Source organism: Sinohyriopsis cumingii, chromosome 17, assembly GCF_028554795.1.
Source record: "Sinohyriopsis cumingii isolate HCF-2022 chromosome 17, ASM2855479v2, whole genome shotgun sequence".
In the NCBI taxonomy this organism is placed as follows: Eukaryota; Metazoa; Mollusca; class Bivalvia; order Unionida; family Unionidae; genus Sinohyriopsis; species Sinohyriopsis cumingii.
The window spans coordinates 10,248,420-10,270,059 of NC_142977.1; the positions used below are offsets into that span (position 1 = coordinate 10,248,420).

The 21,640-nt window shown below is 36.9% G+C and overlaps 1 protein-coding gene across 1 annotated transcript in view; it reads right to left on the reverse strand.

Moving 5' to 3' along the window:
- The window catches only part of LOC149777730 (uncharacterized), a 263,591-nt gene that overhangs the window by 237,970 nt on the left and 3,981 nt on the right, over positions 1-21,640 (reverse strand). The window contains exons 2-3 of the mRNA XM_089938777.1: positions 9,621-9,882; positions 8,166-8,293 (exon numbers count right to left, since the gene is read on the reverse strand). Of these exons, the coding sequence (XP_089794903.1) occupies positions 8,166-8,293; positions 9,621-9,852 (360 nt within the window). The 5' untranslated portion in view covers positions 9,853-9,882. The remainder of the gene's footprint in view (positions 1-8,165; positions 8,294-9,620; positions 9,883-21,640) is intronic.

Below are 21,640 nucleotides of genomic sequence, written 5' to 3' on the forward strand. Positions count from 1 at the left end.
ATGTATAGCCTATCGTACTGAAAAATGGCGTTAAACCCCACAACAACAACAACAACAACTTAGGGCCAAAGCGAGTCCAAACAATACTTTTTGCCTCCTATAACAATGTATTAATTCCACATTGTATTTAGGGCCAAAGCGAGTCCAAACAATGCTTTTTGCCTGCTATAACAATGAATTAATTCTACTTTGTATTTAGAGCCAAAGCGAGTCCAAACAATGCTTTTTGCCTGCTATAACAATGTATTAATTCCACATTGTATTTAGGGCCAAAGCGAGTCCAAACAATGCTTTTTGCCTGCTATAACAATGTATTAATTCCACATTGTATTTAGAGCCAAAGCGAGTCCAAACAATGCTTTTTGCCTGCTATAATAATGTATTAATTCCACACTGTACTTAGGGCCAAAGCGAGTCCAAACAATGCTTTCTGCCTGCTATAACAATGTATTAATTCCACATTGTATTGCCCAAACAATGCTTTTGGCCTGCTATAACAATGTATTAATTCCACATTGTATTTAGGGCCAAAGCGAGTCCAAACAATGCTTTTTGCCTGCTATAACAACGTATTAATTCTACATTGTATTTAGGGCCAAAGCAAGTCCAAACAATGCTTTTTGCCTGCTATAACAATGTATTAATTCCACATTGTATTTAGGTCCAAAGCGAGTCCAAACAATGCTTTTTGCCTGCTATAACAATGTATTAATTCCACATTGTATTTAGGGCCAAAGCGAGTCCAAACAATGCTTTTTGCCTGCTATAACAATGTATTAATTCTACATTGTATTTAGGGCCAAAGTGAGTCCAAACAATGCTTTTTGCCCGCTATAACAATGTATTAATTCTACAATGTACTTAGGGCCAAAGCGAGTCCAAACAATGCTTTTTGCCTGCTATAACAATGTATTAATTCTACAATGTACTTAGGGCCAAAGCGAGTCCAAACAATGCTTTTTGCCTGCTATAACAATGTATTAATTCCACACTGTACTTAGGGCCAAAGCGAGTCCAAACAATGCTTTTTGCCTGCTATAACAATGTATTAATTCCACATTGTATTTAGGGCCAAAGCGAGTCCAAACAATGCTTTTTGCCTGCTATAACAATGTATTAATTCTACATTGTATTTAGGGCCAAAGCGAGTCCAAACAATGCTTTTTGCCTGCTATCTTAGTCAGTAAGCTGGCTCAGGCTTATTCATCAATAACTGAGAAGAAACCATTATTAAACCATGCCTTCAACCAGTTATCATGTTCTTTAATAATACTAAGTAATACCTTCAGTCAACAAAAATAGTTCCATAACCAGTCTAGCTAACAGACATTAGCCAGATAAAAATATCAATACAGAGGAATTTTAAACTGATATAAATTGTGAAATAGTAGTCTACCATGACATAGTAATATATCAATATGTTGTTTCACCCCTACAGTACATCCTGGTCATTTGTTCAAGATAGGCTAAGAACATCCTGTCTATTACATATTCGAGGATTGTCTGTCACATGACTGTATTGTGTACTTTGTATACCTAAAACTTATACTATCATCCTGTCTTCGTCCGTGTACAGGTAAATAACAATCAGGTTACATGAAATTATGACTGACATGGATTTTGGCACACAGACAGTTGGACACACTTTTATGTGCTACCTCTTAAACCCCATCTTATTAAAGAACTTTCATTAGACCAAACGAACACTGATTTATTGCCCGATCTTATTAGAGAACTTTCCTATGACAAAATGCAGGAGAAACCCTTCCAAAACAAAATGGGGCCCCGGTGGCCAAGTGGTCTAAGACACTCGCCTTTACAGACTGCTCAGATCTCATCTCTGTCTGAATATGTGACAGCAATAGATGTGAGAGCAACAGATCAACCAATGTGGGTAGGCAAGAAAGATTGCCAGTAGCTTTCAGTGGGTCGATGGTTGTTCTCCACCAACTATACTTGCCACCATGTTTAGCCTAACATGCTGAAAAAAGGCATTAAAGCCCAAAAGGACCTAAACCAAACTGAAATAAAACTTTACTAAATATCTTACTTAAAATATTCTGACCAATCAAAAGGCTGCATTTTGTATATTATGACCAATCAAAAGGTTGCATTTTGTGTATTCTGACCAATCAAAAGGTTGCATTTTGTGTATTCTGACCAATCAAAAGGTTGCATTGTGTATTCTGACCAATCAAAAGGTTGCATTTTGTGTATTCTGACCAATCAAAAGGTTGCATTTTGTGTATTCCGACCAACCAAGATGGACACCATCAATACCATATTATCTGCCCCAGAGTACCATTTTCAGTTTGAACCAGCAAGACCTCAAACTGCATGCCCAGTGTACTAACTTTCCCCATAGTAGCTTAGAAGGAGCAGTGATAAAAAAATTTTAAAAAACTGCTAAAGGGCATCAGAAGATGAATGACAAACACATGACCACCACAGACAAGTAAAATAAAATAAAATAATACAAACAACAATTTGTAATACTTATATTTCCATACCACTATATTTTTACTGTTTACTTATTGTTACTAAAATTGCTGTCTCTAAGTAAGCAGTGTAACTGCATATACCAAATAACCGAAATAAACTGCTGGAGTTGGATACCACACAAAATTTTGTACCATGGAATACCACTGTATTTCTGAATATACTGTGATATCTACCATGGTATACTGAATATACTGTGATATCTACCATGGTATACTGAATATACTGTGATATCTACCATGGTATACTGAATATACTGTGATATCTACCATGGTATACTGAAATGTTATTAGGGACCAGCAATGTAATACTCTGAGACAGGTGTCTGTAATTTGTTTTAGTAAATGTATGACAACAACACTAAACTGTATGGCCTGGAAATGCCAAAAAGTTTGTAAAACTCTACCAATGATCCCTAAAACATGAAAATCAGACCACTGCACCATTAATACTGGCCACCATGTATAGCCTATTGTGTGCTGAAAAATGGTGTTATACCCTACAACAACAACAGACCACGGTCTTATCCTTCTGACAGCACTAAGTGTTCTTACTAAAGCAAAATCCCACACTTGCTTAAAAATTACAACCATAATTCCCGCCTTGGATAATAATAATAATAATAATAATAACAATAATAATAATAATAATAATATTATTATTATTATTATTATTATTATTAAACTTTATTAAAATAGGGTGGCAAAAATAGTTGGAAACCTCATCTACCTAAATAGTTTATCTGATCTACTGCCCCCTGCCACTTGATTTTTTTCCTAATCAAACAATTAATTAAATATAGCAGTGTTTAAGCTTTTTTGGAAAGCTAATTAATAGCTTAATTAACTGTCAATAGATTAGAAGTTTCCTTACTATTTTTAAAATCTTATGACACTGCAGTATAGACAAGATACCTGAATATTCAAAAAGTTGAGACGTTTTGTGCATGCCTCTACAATTTTAAAACATTTTACAGGATAACCCGGGACTCGTATTCAGAGACATGTTCAGTTTTAATATCCAAATAATCATGTCAATAGTCTAGATAAGAGGCATGCATTGTGAAAGTTTTAATCAACATTCCAAAACCTGGTAGTCCATATAAAACCTTTCAGGTTTGAACATGCACAATGGCAGTCAAATGCTGCAATTGAACTGTAAACTAATTTTATCAAAAGTAAACATCGGTCATTAGCATAAATAAAGCCCGTACAAAACACTTCCAAGCTTTTGAACTCCACTAAATGGAGAGTGTTCTAATAGCTTTCAACAGGTACCTAACCACTGTTTTGACTAGTCCACTGCATCTACCTATAAACTAGGCACTTGACAATATATAATACTATTTACCTGTTTATAACATATATATAATGTCCATGTACAACAGTCATGACAAAGATCTGCTTTCACATAATTATGTTGGCAGATTAACAATTAGTAAAATAAATCCCATTTCCAACAGCTTGAGGCAAGTTTAAAATACCTGCAGGCGAAATAAAATTTTCTGTTGGTTGTCCAAAATATTATTTTATTTTGAAGTAAAAAATTCATTATATTTTCATAGACTTTAAAGAAAAAGTTGTTTTATTGCCAGTTTGGATTTCTCCATCCCTGCAGGGTCATTGCTGTTTGCTTGAAATCATTTACAGAATGAAAAACATAGACCCTGATCTCCCAGTAATTTAAGCAAGAATAATCTGGGTCTATGCTGTTTGCAACTGCATGTATGTTATGCCACTCCTTCAAAATTTTTCCCAATGTGGGTATGTGAGAAAGCTTGCCAGTAGCTTCTCGTGGGTCGGTGGTTCTTTCCGGGGTTTTCCCGGGTTCTTCCTCCACCATTAATACTGGCCGCCATGTATAGCCTATCGTGTGCTGAAAAATGGCGTTAAACCCTACAACAACAACAAATCAAAATTTTTCAACAACAAATTTACCTGACCAACTGAACTTTCACAAAGGGCAAGTAAATATTCTGGGTTTTTTCTTAGTTCCCTTTACCCCCACAGCAAAAATATGGAGAAACAAATTTTTTAAAACAATTATGAAGGTCTGCACACACAATATAATTTTGGATAATTATACCTGGACAAGTCCACGATGGTAAATTCAAAATAATAAAGTTTTTCTAATATTCAATACATTTAGATTAATTATCAGTGTATTCTGAATATAAAGAACTGAAAAGTGTTGTCAGATACACAGTCCAGCATCAAAACATAAATGTTTACTACATGTCATACTTACTGGAAATTCACTACATGTCGTGTTTACAGGAAATTCACTACATGTCATGTTTACAGGAAATTCACTACATGTCATGTTTGCTGGAAATTCATTACATGTTATGTTTACTGGAATTTCATTACATGTCAAGTTTACAGGAAATTCACTACATGTCATGTTTACAGGAAATTCACTACATGTCATGTCTACAGGAAATTCACTACATGTCATGTTTACAGGAAATTCACTACATGTCATGTTTACAGGAAATTCACTACACGTCATGTTTACAGGAATTTCACTACATGTCATGTTTACTGGAAATTCACTACATGTCATGTTTACAGGAAATTCACTACATGTTAAGTTTACAGGAAATTCACTACATGTCATGTTTACAGGAAATTCACTACATGTCATGTTTACTGGAAATTCACTACATGTTTACTGGAATTTCATTACATGTCATGTTTACAGGAAATTCACTACATGTCATGTTTACTGGAAATTCACTACATGTCATGTTTACAGGAAATTCACTACATGTCATGTTTACAGGAAATTCACTGCATGTTATATTTACTGGAATTTCATTACAATTCACAATAAGACTTTAGTCTCATTGGAGACAGAATGTTTAGTTTTTTTAAAATTCAGAATGAACGTGTTACTAATCTATAAAATTCATTACCATATAATGTCTCAATACCTAACACTAAAAAACAAAATAACACTAAATAATGACACAGTGTGCAGTTTATTTTATAAGTGCATACATTTATATGTATGAAAAAAATAATGTGGCAATTAATAAAGATATCAGATGTAGAGGTGACAGCTATGTAAAAGTTTCCATCATTCTAGATTTGGGAGTGTTTAAAAACAATATTATCTCTTAAACACTGCATTAATTCTTTAATTTTTATCCTTGAGGAATCTTCATTAAGTGTGTGCTTTTTGTGTTTGGGATTTTTAATGAAGCTTGAAAAAATTTTCAGTCATATTGTTAAGATGTCTGAAGTGTGGTGGTTTACAATGATGTCTAGCAATGGGGCATCATGCTGCAGACATGTGGTATCATGTCCCACCTAGTCACATTATCTTGACACCAGGCTGACCAGTCCTAACATTAGCCTTTTAATGCTGAGTGCCTAACAAGGCTGCTACTACTATTATAGAATAAGCAAAATAGTACAAATTACATGAATATTTGGGGCCGAGAGTGGCCGAGTGGTCTAAAGTGCTCACTATTACAGATCACTGCTATCGCACCTCTGGCTGCGTGGGTTCAAGTCTCAGGTTTGACTAATGTTGGAATGTGAGAAAGCTTGCCAGAAGATTCTCATGGGTCAGTGGTTCTTTCCGGGGTTTTCCCAGGTTCTTCCTCCAGCATTTAAACTGGCCACCATGTATAGCCTATCTTGTGCTAAAAAATGGTGTTAAACCCTACAACAACAACAACAACATCCACATTATACTGAGAAACAAAATGACAATAATTAAATATTAATGATTAAATAATCTTCAGGGTCGTTTTTTTACCACAAATTCATATGGATATGTCTAAGGTGAATGAAATCTATGGGGTTTCATTGTGTTTTAAAAAGGGGACAGAGGAGTCAAGTAGGGTGGATGGTAGAAAAAAGTAAGGAGTGTATTTGTACTTAACCTTTGTTCTCTTACTGAAAACAGAAAATGTCACTTCATCTTTGTGCAGTGAACTTTCCACTACATCTTTGTGCAGTGAACGTTTCTCTTCATCTTTGTGCAGCAAACTTCATAAAATGTCTCATATGGAGCAAAATCCATACTAGCTGTCAATATCAATCTCTCACTGTTGATTGCTGTCAATATCAATCTCTCTCTGTTGATTGCTGTCAATATCAAGCTCTCTCTCTCTGTTGATTGCTGTCAATATCAAGCTCTCTCTGTTGACTGATGTCAATATCAAGCTCTCTGTTGATTGCTGTCAATATCAAGCTCTCTCTCTCTCTCTCTGTTGATTGCTGTCAATATCAAGCTCTCTCTCCCTCTGTTGATTGATGTCAATATCAAGCTCTCTCTCTCTCTGTTGACTTATGTCAATATCAAGCTCTTTCTCTATTGAATGCTGTCAATATCAAGCTCTCTCTGCTGATTACTGTCAATATCAAGCTCTCTCTCTCTGTTGACTGCTGTCAATATCAAGCTCTCTTTCTGTTGATTGCTGTCAATATCAAGTTCTCTCTGTTGATTGATGTCAATATCAAGCTCTCTTTGTTGATTGCTGTCAATATCAAGCTCTCTCTCTCTCTGTTGATTGCTGTCAATATCAAGCTCTCTCTCTGTTGATTGCTGTCAATATCAAGCTCTCTCTCTCTCTCTCTCTGTTGATTGCTGTCAATATCAAGCTCTCTCCCTGTTGATTGCTGTCAATATCAAACTCTCTCTGTTGATTGCTGTCAATATCAAGCTCTCTCTGTTGATTGCTGTCAATATCAAGCTCCTTCTGTATACTGTGTACAAACCCATAGTTCATGATAGTTTTGGCTTGATTGTGAGGGATCTACTGCCATTTTTCAGCACATGATAGGCTATATATGCCAGCTAGTATATTTGGTAGAGGAAGAACCCAGAAAAACACTGAAAGAATGGGATGATCCTTACAAGCTTTGTCACATACCCACATTGGTCCAGCCAAGATCTGAATTAATGTGGACAGAGGTGAAATGTGTGAATGATCTGTAATGGAAAATGGATTAAATAACTCAGCCACCCAAGGTTCCAATGGAAAACAAATCGTGCTGCATGTCTGTAAAAAGCTTTAAAATAATGCAGTCATGAATTTGTAAACAAATTTAAGTAGTATTTTCATTTGATGCAAGCGATAAGTTTCTCTTCGAGAGTTATCCAAAGAATGACAAAGCAGAAAACCCGTGATTCAGTAAACTTCAGCAAATCAAATGTACTCACCAATAAGTGTTATTTTATCAGAGAAATTTCTCCAATCATTCATACCTTAATTATACAAAATAATGGGAGTGGATCATTGCCATTCCACCTGAAAGTCATGCTGATGTTGATGATTATGTCTGCTACTTGGGGAAATACCACCAAAAGTACTCAACTTAGGAACTCCAATTGCTCCAGCTCTAACCAGGTACCCTCACAAATAAACTTATGGACCTTCCAGCTATAAACCAGGAACTCTCAAGTGAACTATTCCAGCCTACACCCTTGCATAGTTCTCGTACCGGTTCTCATTCTTACAGACACACAATCTCTATGTCTCAATTAAAGTCTCGTAAAATACCATTCTTTGTTAGGGTTCAAAAGTCAGAATGAGAGCTGAAAAAAGTTTAAAAAATATCTTGTCACATGTCAATGTGCCATGTTACACTACCACCACTTCCTGTTACATGTCAATGTGTCAACCTTTAACACACCCATAAATCTCCTACCTTAATTTTCTTTCCTCCCTCCTTGGAAAGAGTCAGATTCAGGGTGGTGACCATTTCCAGATTTTCTTCCTTTGTGACTTTCTTCAAAAGGTCTTCAGTAATGTACCTCACTCCAGCCTGTCCATTTTCTGTAAATAATAATCTTTTTCATCATCATCCCTGTTTTCATTATCAAGAAAAATATTCTCTGTGATCAAGACAGTTAAAGACCCATATGTATTTATCCTCCTTTAAATTCCCACTGCAATAATTTGACCTTCTGTTTGAAATTTATAATATTTGTTTACCACTATTAATAATTATTTTTTTAAATATGAATATGACATTATTGATGCTTTTATATGTTTCTACGCGAAGAATCAAAATTGTATCTTTTAACTCAAATTAAGGTTAACTTATCTACATGAATCATGATCTGAATATTCTATACACACTCATAGAGAAATGTTAACTACGTATTATGTTGTTTACAAAATAAAAGTCACTAGTCAGGTACACTATGAATTTGATTTGGGCAACGTCAAGCACGAAATACACTTATACATAACATTGTCATTAAGAAAAGCCAACAAATAATACAAATTAAAAATACTTAACACCATTTTAATTTTAAAGATTATAGATTGTAAAGGTCATTTTTGAACTCAAAAGCATAACTTCATAGTGGGTTATATTTTTAATTGAAGCACAGGTGTATAAATCTTGTTGATGAATTTGATGGGATTTGAGTCTATGCCATTGGTTTCTCCCCAGGAAGATCAGGTGACCTAATTTCTGATTGATTAGCTCTTGAAGGACCTGACCTTTGCTTACAAGTTAGAAAGATCTGGAAATGAGTATTTGACCCTCTGGTTCTGAAACTGAGTCTTAGTTTTTTATATAAGGAATAGTTTCCTGAGATATTAGTGATTCCTATCTTAAACATAAGTCTTATCTGTATTCATATATTATATAAAAGTATTTATTTATTTCAATTATTCATTGGATTTACAAGTTGGTCATAAACTTCAGGACTAAGCAACTATTTTGGAATTACTGTGAATTCATTTAAAGATATTTTGGATTATACCACTGACATACTTCCACACTGTCAGGACATCTAACTATTCAAGTCTATTGGTTTGCACAACTGATTGGAATTCATTCAGAACACCACTGGAATTCATTGGAATTTTTAAATGATGGGTTTTGTGATAGAACTTTTAGGACTATTTAGGATATCAATCACCATACTGTAAGTTGTTTTTAATTTTTCACTTTGTATTCTAGGGGAAATAAATCATTTGTTGAATTTTACAAAAGCTTTTTGGTTTTTGCTCTTTTCTGTTACTAAATTTAGGATGATAGAGTACAACTTATACAACTAACATACATCTCTTAAGTCCTGGGAATGCAGCAAAATATATTTAGAATTAGTAGTGTTAAGAAATGCTGCATCGGTATGCATTGACTAACCTTGTGATGATCTAACAGCCAGCCCTTTCCGCTGATCTCCACCTGGGGAAATTGCCCTTCTCTGGGGTGATGTTCCACTGCTTCCAACACTCAGAATATGACCGGGTATGTCCTCAGCAGAGTGAGCATGGTTTGCTCCCCTTCCAAGAGACTTGGCATTTCCTGGTGAACCCTTTGAGACCTTTGGGATAGGCAAATTGGAGTGCCCACCCCTGGCTCCAATTTTCTTCATGCCTTAGAATTCTGTGTACTTACATCAATGCTGAAAAGAACCAAAACGTACTGAATGAATTTAATCAAAATAAGTTTAATATTATTGGTTGGATAAAGGCCCTACAGAGCACACTTTAAGAAACAAATTAACAGCAACATTAACCTGCAACCTTGCATTTTTATTTAATAAATGATTCTACGTGGCTAACTACCTACTAAGTAGTCCAAGATTCTATATGGCAAACTACCAAGTAGTCTAAGATTCTATACGGCAAACTGCCTACTAAGTAGTCCAAGATTCTATGTGGCTAACTACCTACTAAGTAGTCCAAGATTCTATGTGGCTAACTACCTACTTATTAGTTCAAGATTCTATATGGCAAACTACCAAGTAGTTCAAGATTCTATATGGCAAACTACCAAGTAGTCCAAGATTCCAAGTGGCAAACTACCTACGAAGTAGTCCAAGATTCTATGTGGCAAACTACCAAGTAGTCCAAGATTTTACATGGCAAGCTGCCTCCTAAGTAGTCCAAGATTCTATGTAGCAAACTACCTACTAAATAGTCAAAGGTTCTAAGTAGCTAACTACCTACTAAGTAGTCCAAGATTCGACATGGCAAACTGCCTACTAAGTAGTCCAAGATTCTACATGGCAAACTACCTACGAAGCAGTCCAAGATTCCATGTGGCAAACTACCAAGTAGTCTAAGATTCTACATGGCAAAACTGCCTCATAAGTAGTCCAAGATTCTATGAAGCAAACTACCTACTAAACAGTCCAAGGTTCTATGTAGCAACTATCTACTAAGTAGTCCAAGATTATACGTGGCTAACTACCAAGTAGTCCAAGATTCTACATGGCAAACTGCCTACTAAGCAGTCCAAGATTCTACATGGCAAACTACCTACTAAGTAGTCCAAGATTCTATGTGGCAAACTACCTACTAAGTAGTCCAAGGTTCTATGTAGCAACTATCTACTAAGTAGTCCAAGATTATACGTGGCTAACTACCAAGTAGTCCAAGATTCTACATGGCAAACTGCCTACTAAGCAGTCCAAGATTCTACATGGCAAACTACCTACTAAGTAGTCCAAGATTCTATGTGGCAAACTACCAAGTAGTCTAAGATTCTACATGGCAAACTGCCTACTAAGCAGTCCAAGATTCTATGTGGCAAACTACCAAGTAGTCTAAGATTCTACATGGCAAAACTGCCTCATAAGTAGTCCAAGATTCTATGAAGCAAACTACCTACTAAACAGTCCAAGGTTCTATGTAGCAACTATCTACTAAGTAGTCCAAGATTCTACATGGCTAACTACCTACTAAGTAGTCCAAGATTCTATGTGGCAAACTACCAAGTAGTCCAAGATTCTACGTGGCAAACTGCCTCCTAAGTAGTCCAAGGTTCTACGTAGCAAACTACCTACCAAATAGTCCAAGGTTCTATGTAACTAACTACCTGCTAAGTAGTCCAAGATTCTATGTGGCTAACTACCAACTAAGTAGTTCAAGATTTAATGTGGCTAACTACCTATTAAGTAATCCAAGATTCTATGTGGCAAACTGTGACAGTTGAAATGGACATATGCTGCTCCAATAAATTGGTAAAACTGAGAATACTAAATTATTTTCCAAAACATTTTTCATTGGAAAAAAGACCCACTTTTTGCCCCTGAAAATCTCCAAACAAAATCACTGAAAATATATGCAAGCATAATCCCATAGTTGAGTAAGAAATTTTGTTATTAGAACCTTCACGACTGAAGAATTTGGCTTTATTACAAGCATTTAAATTGTTAGATGCCTCGGTGTATCTTAGATATGTGGTCATTGTGTTTTAAAGTTATCAATCCAACATCAAAAAACACCCTGAGTTATAACATTATCAGTATATTTGACACATCCTGATATCATATATCAATCCCAGTCTACCATATGGTCATAAACTGGTTTATAAATATTTCAACAGATAATATTACAAAGAAAATGTCTACTATTTTATTTCCAGAAATGCTGCCTTTGTAAAAGAAATTAATTTTCCACACATTACCTGTTCTAGAGTTAAAGATCGCAGTGTGAAGTAAATAAAAAGGAAATAAAGAATGTTTTGCACCTATACCTAAACCTATACAAATAAACCATAAAAGATTATTCTGTTTAGCAATGAAATTATTCTTTAAATCTGACAGATCCAGTACTTTGTACAGAGATAATGAAATGTTTTAGATTTATTTAATCAATGTATTCAGCAAGATATACAATACCCAATATAATGGCCTTACCATAAAAAAGAACATGCAATATAGACCAGTCTTAAAAACCAATAGTTAGCCAAAAATATGTGTTTCCTAATACACTGATTTTAGAACTAGGGTAGGTAGGAAGTTTTTTAACTATATATATATATATATATATATATATATAAAATGTACCAAGTGCTTCAAAAGTACTGGGCAAACCTGACTCATTTAGATGCACGAATCAAGTTTGGGAATTTAGGAACTTTGTTTTAATTTTATTGCTGACCATGGGGGGAAAAAAGTACTAGAGTCAGCAATGAAAAACATAGACAATCATCACACATGATACATACATTCTTTTTTGGCCTTAGTTCAATCACTGGAGAAAAAAATTACTTATCATTTAGACATTTTTCTGGGCACTAAAAGTTTCTCTCACTTAATGCCAATGAGACCCCTCCCATAGCCTAGTAGTTAGAACCCTGGCCAAGTCATACCAAAGACTGATAAAAATGGTATTAATGAATGCCTCGATTTGTGCTCAGCATTAAGAGGTTAGTGTTAGGACTGGTTGGCCTGGTGTCAGGATAATGTGACTGGGTGGGACATCATGCTACATGTCTGCATCATGATACCCCAGTGCTACACATCACTATAAACAGCCACACTGCAGACATCCTAACAATATGACTGAAAAATTGTGACAGCTATGTAAAAAATCTAAATCACACACACACACACACGTCTCCCTAAATTTCAAGTCTAGCTTGACCCCTGCCTGACCCAGGGTTCATAAGTCAGTCTGTTACAAATATGACGGATCCTCATGCGGTGACTGCATGTATAAATTTGGGTCAAAATATATTCAAAACTTATATTATGACTGCAGTCTTTTTATATTCAACTTTCAACCACCACCAGGAACTACAGGAATGGGGCCTTTATTTAACTTTCAACCACCACCAGGAACTACAGGAATCAGGCCTTTATTTAACTTCCAACGACCATCAGGAAATACAGGGACGGGGCCTTTATTTAACTTTCAACCACCACCAGGAAATACAGGAATGAGGTCTTTATTTAAATTTCAACCACCACCAGGAACTACAGGAATCAGGCCTTTATTTAACTTCCAGCTACCACCAGAAACTACAGGAATGAAGCCTTTATTTAACTTCCAACCACCATCAGGAAATACAGGGATGAGGCCTTTATTTAACTTCCAACCACCACAGAAACTACAGGAATGAGGCCTTTATTTAGCTTTCAACCACAATCAGGAAATACAGGGATGAGGCATTTATTTAACTTTCAACCACCACCAGGAACTACAGGAATGGCACCTTTATTTAACTTTCAACCACCACCAGGAACTACAGGAATGGGGTATTTATTTAACTTTCAGCAATCATCAGGAACTACAGGAATGGCACCTTTATTTAACTTTCAACAACCATCAGGAACTACAGGAATGGGGCCTTTATTTAACTTCCAACCACCACCAGGAACTACAGGAATGGGGCATTTATTTAACTTTCAGCAATCATCAGGAACTACAGGAATGGCACCTTTATTTAACTTTCAACCACCACCAGGAACTACAGGAATGGGGCCTTTATTTAACTTCCAACCACCACCAGGAACTACAGGAATGGGACCTTTATTTAACTTCCAACCACCACCAGGAACTACAGGAATGGGACCTTTATTTGCCTTTCAACCACCACCAGGAACTACAGGAATGGGACCTTTATTTAACTTTCAACCACAATCAGGAAATACAGGAATCGGGCCTTTATTTAACTTTCAACCACAATCAGGAAATACAGGAATGGGGCATTTATTTAACTTTCAACCACCACCAGGAACTACAGGAATGGGACCTTTATTTAACTTTCAATCACCACCAGGAACTATAGGAATGGGACCTTTATTTAACTTTCAACCACAATCAGGAAATACAGGAATCGGGCTTTTATTTAACTTTCAACCACAATCAGGAAATACAGGAATCGGGCCTTTATTTAGCTTTCAACCACAATCAGGAAATACAGGGATGAGGCATTTATTTAACTTTCAACCACCACAGAAACTACAGGAATGAGGCCTTTATTTAGCTTTCAACCACAATCAGGAAATACAGGGATGAGGCATTTATTTAACTTTCAACCACCACCAGGAACTACAGGAATGGCACCTTTATTTAACTTTCAACCACCACCAGGAACTACAGGAATGGGGTATTTATTTAACTTTCAGCAATCATCAGGAACTACAGGAATGGCACCTTTATTTAACTTTCAACAACCATCAGGAACTACAGGAATGGGGCCTTTATTTAACTTCCAACCACCACCAGGAACTACAGGAATGGGGCATTTATTTAACTTTCAGCAATCATCAGGAACTACAGGAATGGCACCTTTATTTAACTTTCAACCACCACCAGGAACTACAGGAATGGGGCCTTTATTTAACTTCCAACCACCACCAGGAACTACAGGAATGGGACCTTTATTTAACTTCCAACCACCACCAGGAACTACAGGAATGGGACCTTTATTTGCCTTTCAACCACCACCAGGAACTACAGGAATGGGACCTTTATTTAACTTTCAACCACAATCAGGAAATACAGGAATCGGGCCTTTATTTAACTTTCAACCACAATCAGGAAATACAGGAATGGGGCATTTATTTAACTTTCAACCACCACCAGGAACTACAGGAATGGGACCTTTATTTAACTTTCAATCACCACCAGGAACTATAGGAATGGGACCTTTATTTAACTTTCAACCACAATCAGGAAATACAGGAATCGGGCTTTTATTTAACTTTCAACCACAATCAGGAAATACAGGAATCGGGCCTTTATTTAGCTTTCAACCACAATCAGGAAATACAGGGATGAGGCATTTATTTAACTTTCAACCACCACCAGGAACTACAGGAATGGCACCTTTATTTAACTTTCAACCACCACCAGGAACTACAGGAATGGGGTATTTATTTAACTTTCAGCAATCATCAGGAACTACAGGAATGGCACCTTTATTTAACTTTCAACAACCATCAGGAACTACAGGAATGGGGCCTTTATTTAACTTCCAACCACCACCAGGAACTACAGGAATGGGGCATTTATTTAACTTTCAGCAATCATCAGGAACTACAGGAATGGCACCTTTATTTAACTTTCAACCACCACCAGGAACTACAGGAATGGGGCCTTTATTTAACTTCCAACCACCACCAGGAACTACAGGAATGGGACCTTTATTTAACTTCCAACCACCACCAGGAACTACAGGAATGGGACCTTTATTTGCCTTTCAACCACCACCAGGAACTACAGGAATGGGACCTTTATTTAACTTTCAACCACAATCAGGAAATACAGGAATCGGGCCTTTATTTAACTTTCAACCACAATCAGGAAATACAGGAATGGGGCATTTATTTAACTTTCAACCACCACCAGGAACTACAGGAATGGGGCCTTTATTTAACTTTCAATCACCACCAGGAACTACAGGAATGGGACCTTTATTTAACTTTCAACCACAATCAGGAAATACAGGAATCGGGCCTTTATTTAACTTTCAACCACAATCAGGAAATACAGGAATGGGGCATTTATTTAACTTTCAACCACCACCAGGAACTACAGGAATGGCACCTTTATTTAACTTTCAATCACCACCAGGAACTACAGGAATTGGGCCTTTATTTAACTTTCAACCACCACCAGGAACTACAGGAATGGGACCTTTATTTAACTTTCAATCACCACCAGGAACTACAGGAATGGGACCTTTATTTGCCTTTCAACCACCACCAGGAACTACAGGAATGGCACCTTTATTTAACTTTCAACCACCACCAGGAACTACAGGAATGGGGCATTTATTTAACTTTCAACCACCACCAGGAACTACAGGAATGGCACCTTTATTTAACTTTCAATCACCACCAGGAACTACAGGAATTGGGCCTTTATTTAACTTTCAACCACCACCAGGAACTACAGGAATGGGACCTTTATTTAACTTTCAATCACCACCAGGAACTACAGGAATGGGACCTTTATTTGCCTTTCAACCACCACCAGGAACTACAGGAATGGCACCTTTATTTAACTTTCAATCACCACCAGGAACTACAGGAATTGGGCCTTTATTTAACTTTCAATCACCACCAGGAACTACAGGAATGGCACCTTTATTTAACTTTCAATCACCACCAGGAACTACAGGAATTGGGCCTTTATTTAACTTTCAACCACCATCAGGAACTACAGGAATGGGGCCTTTATTTAACTTTCAATCACCACCAGGAACTATAGGAATGGGACCTTTATTTAACTTTCAACCACCACCAGGAACAACAGGAATTGGGCCTTTATTTAACTTTCAATCACCACCAGGAACTATAGGAATGGGACCTTTATTTAACTTTCAACCACCACCAGGAACTACAGGAATTGGGCCTTTATTTAACTTTCAACCACCACCAGGAACTACAGGAATGGGACCTTTATTTAACTTTCAACCACCACCAGGAACTACAGGAATGGGGCCTTTATTTAACTTTCAACCACCACCAGGAACTACAGGAATGGGACCTTTATTTAACTTTCAACCACCACCAGGAACTACAGGAATTGGGCCTTTATTTAACTTTCAACCACCACCAGGAACTACAGGAATTGGGCCTTTATTTAACTTTCAACCACAATCAGGAAATACAGGAATGGGGCATTTATTTAACTTTCAACCACCACCAGGAACTACAGGAATGGGACCTTTATTTGCCTTTCAACCACCACCAGGAACTACAGGAATGGGACTTTTATTTAACTTTCAACCACCAACAGGAACTACAGAAATGTGACCTTTATTTAACTTTCAACCACCACCAGGAACTACAGGAATTGGGCCTTTATTTAACTTTCAACCACCACCAGGAGCTACAGGAATGGGACCTTTATTTGCCTTTCAACCACCACCAGGAACTACAGGAATGGGACCTTTATTTAACTTCCAACCACCACCAGGAACTACAGGAATGTGGCATTTATTTAACTTTCAACAATCATCAGGAACTACAGGAATGGCACCTTTATTTAACTTTCAACCACCACCAGGAACTACAGGAATGGGGCCTTTATTTAACTTTCAACCACCACCAGGAACTACAGGAATCGGGACTTTATTTAACTTTCAACCACAATCAGGAAATACAGGAATCAGGCCTTTATTTAACTTTCAACCACAATCAGGAAATACAGGAATTGGGCCTTTATTTAACTTTCAACCACCACCAGGAACTATAGGAATGGGGCATTTATTTAACTTTCAACCACAATCAGGAAATACAGGAATGGGGCCTTTATTTAACTTTCAACCACCACCAGGAACTACAGGAATTGGGCCTTTATTTAACTTTCAACCACCACCAGGAACTACAGGAATTGGGCCTTTATTTAACTTTCAACCACAATCAGGAAATACAGGAATGGGGCCTTTATTTAACTTCCAACCACCACCAGGAACTACAGGAATGGGGCATTTATTTAACTTTCAGCAATCATCAGGAACTACAGGAATGGCACCTTTATTTAACTTTCAACCACCACCAGGAAGTACAGGAATGGGGCCTTTATTTAACTTCCAACCACCACCTGGAACTACAGGAATGGGACCTTTATTTAACTTCCAACCACCACCAGGAACTACAGGAATGGGACCTTTATTTGCCTTTCAACCACCACCAGGAACTACAGGAATGGGACCTTTATTTAACTTTCAACCACAATCAGGAAATACAGGAATCGGGCCTTTATTTAACTTTCAACCACAATCAGGAAATACAGGAATGGGGCATTTATTTAACTTTCAATCACCACCAGGAACTACAGGAATGGGGCCTTTATTTAACTTTCAATCACCACCAGGAACTACAGGAATGGGGCCTTTATTTAACTTTCAACCACCACCAGGAACTACAGGAATGGGACCTTTATTTAACTTTCAACCACCACCAGGAACTACAGGAATTGGGCCTTTATTTAACTTTCAACCACCACCAGGAACTACAGGAATTGGGCCTTTATTTAACTTTCAACCACAATCAGGAAATACAGGAATGGGGCATTTATTTAACTTTCAACCACCACCAGGAACTACAGGAATGGGACCTTTATTTGCCTTTCAACCACCACCAGGAACTACAGGAATGGGACTTTTATTTAACTTTCAACCACCAACAGGAACTACAGAAATGTGACCTTTATTTAACTTTCAACCACCACCAGGAACTACAGGAATTGGGCCTTTATTTAACTTTCAACCACCACCAGGAACTACAGGAATGGGACCTTTATTTGCCTTTCAACCACCACCAGGAACTACAGGAATGGGACCTTTATTTAACTTCCAACCACCACCAGGAACTACAGGAATGTGGCATTTATTTAACTTTCAACAATCATCAGGAACTACAGGAATGGCACCTTTATTTAACTTTCAACCACCACCAGGAACTACAGGAATGGGGCCTTTATTTAACTTTCAACCACCACCAGGAACTACAGGAATCGGGACTTTATTTAACTTTCAACCACAATCAGGAAATACAGGAATCAGGCCTTTATTTAACTTTCAACCACAATCAGGAAATACAGGAATTGGGCCTTTATTTAACTTTCAACCACCACCAGGAACTATAGGAATGGGGCATTTATTTAACTTTCAACCACAATCAGGAAATACAGGAATCGGGCCTTTATTTAACTTTCAACCACCAACAGGAACTACAGGAATGGGACTTTTATTTAACTTTCAACCACCAACAGGAACTACAGAAATGTGACCTTTATTTAACTTTCAACCACCACCAGGAACTACAGGAATTGGGCCTTTATTTAACTTTCAACCACAATCAGGAAATACAGGAATGGGGCCTTTATTTAACTTTCAACCACAACCAGGAACTACAGGAATTGGGCCTTTATTTAACTTTCAACCACCACCAGGAACTACAGGAATGGCACCTTTATTTAACTTTCAACCACCAACAGGAACTACAGGAATGGGACCTTTATTTAACTTTCAACCACCACCAGGAACTACAGGAATGAGGCCTTTATTTAGCTTTCAACCACAATCAGGAAATACAGGGATGAGGCATTTATTTAACTTTCAACCACCACCAGAAGCTAGAGGATTAGGCCTTTATTTAACTGTCAACCACTACCAGGAACTACAGGAATGGGACCTTTATTTAAGTTTCAACCACCACCAGGAACTATAGGAATGAGGCCTTTATTTAACTTTCAACCACCACCAGGAACTACAGGAATGGCACCTTTATTTAACTTTCAACCACCAACAGGAACTACAGGAATGGGACCTTTATTTAACTTTCAACCACCACCAGGAACTACAGGAATGAGGCCTTTATTTAGCTTTCAACCACAATCAGGAAATACAGGGATGAGGCATTTATTTAACTTTCAACCACCACCAGAAGCTAGAGGATTAGGCCTTTATTTAACTGTCAACCACTACCAGGAACTACAGGAATGGGACCTTTATTTAAGTTTCAACCACCACCAGGAACTATAGGAATGAGGCCTTTATTTAACTTTCAACCACCACCAGGAACTACAGGAATGGGGCCTTTATTTAACTGTCAACCACTACCAGGAACTACAGGAATGGGGCCTTTATTTAACTTTCAACCACCACCAGGAACTACAGGAATGGGGCCTTTATTTAACTGTCAACCACTACCAGGAACTACAGGAATGGGACCTTTATTTAACTGTCAACCACTACCAGGAACTACAGGAATGGGGCCTTTATTTAACTTTCAACCACCACCAGGAACTACAGGAATGAGGCCTTTATTTAACTTTCAACCACCACCAGGAACTACAGGAATGGGGCCTTTATTTAACTGTCAACCACTACCAGGAACTACAGGAATGGGGCCTTTATTTAACTTTCAACCACCACCAGGAACTATAGGAATGAGGCCTTTATTTAAAATTCAGCCACCACCAGGAACTATAGGAATGAGGCCTTTATTTAAATTTCAACCACCACCAGGAACTACAGGAATGAGGCCTTATGATTATTCAGATGCAAAACTTAACAGAAACTAAGCAAGAACTACATCCATGGTTTGCTACAGTAAATTCCCATGCTTTTTATTATATATCTATGTATCTCTCCCCCTTCAGTTACCTTTCCACCTCCCTACATCAGGACAATAACTAAAGAGCCATAACCCAAAGTCTCTTGCAGATAGTATATGACCTTCTCCTATGACTGCAGATATAAAATATGGTCCAAAAATAATACACACTATCAAGTTGGAATTGAAATTTTGTTTAATGTGACCACCCAAGAACCTTATGATCATGAGTGGCCCCAGAAAGTATGTTCCTCTTGCAGACAATTACCAAAATAGGCACCTAAGGTTTATCTTGCTATACTATGTTTGGTCTGTTTCCCACCCAGCTATAGATGTACATAAAGTAAAAGACTGACCAATGGAAGGACAAACAGAGGGTATAGTGATATTCTGTTCCCTCAACCAAAATTAATGACAGGAATAATAAACTAAATGACTTTAATGAAATAAATCTTGTTTAGCTTAGTGGGGTTTGTCTTAAAATTGTATTTCTCTTACTTAAGATTTTGCCAGTACATTGTATGTTTTTGATTATAAAAGGGGACATTTTAAAAATTGATATTTTGTTAATAATTTTTTTTAGGTCACTTTAAATTCTTCATCTCTATCACATGATGACCTGGCAGAAAATAAATGATACTGGTCGGTATTTGTGTAATTTTTATTAGTACAGTACTAACCGTCTTAATTCTACCCACCCAATACAACTGGTCTACAAAAAACATTTTAGGGACTATAAGGACTGGCCTTATATGACTGCATCAAAGCATTGTGTGATAAATCAATTCCTTTCTAAAAGAACTCCTGAGATGAATTATTCCTGCTGTAAAAATATGGTATATCATCTGATGTAATCATAGGATTATAAATCTAAACATGCTGACTTGTAAATGGCATAGATCCAAATATAAAAATGTATGCATAACATATCAATGTCATAAATCTAATATATATATATATATATATATATATATATATATATATATATATATATATATATATATATATATATATATATAATGCATAAAAGATATTTACAAATGGCATACACCATACTCAACCTGAAATACAAACATGCTCTCATAAGCATAAACTGCTGTTTTTTTAAAACTCATAAAATTGCCCTTTGTAATGCATGTGTGCAAGAGAAGTGGTCCCTGAAACCGATCTAAAACATCCAGATTTGATGAGAACTTTCCATCATGAATGTTTGATGCAGCATTACCACTTAACTTACCATCATGAATGCCTAGTGTCTCATAACCACTTAACTTACCATAATGAATGCCTAGTGTCTCATAACCACTTAACTTACCATAATGAATGCCTAGTGTCTCATAACCACTTACCATAA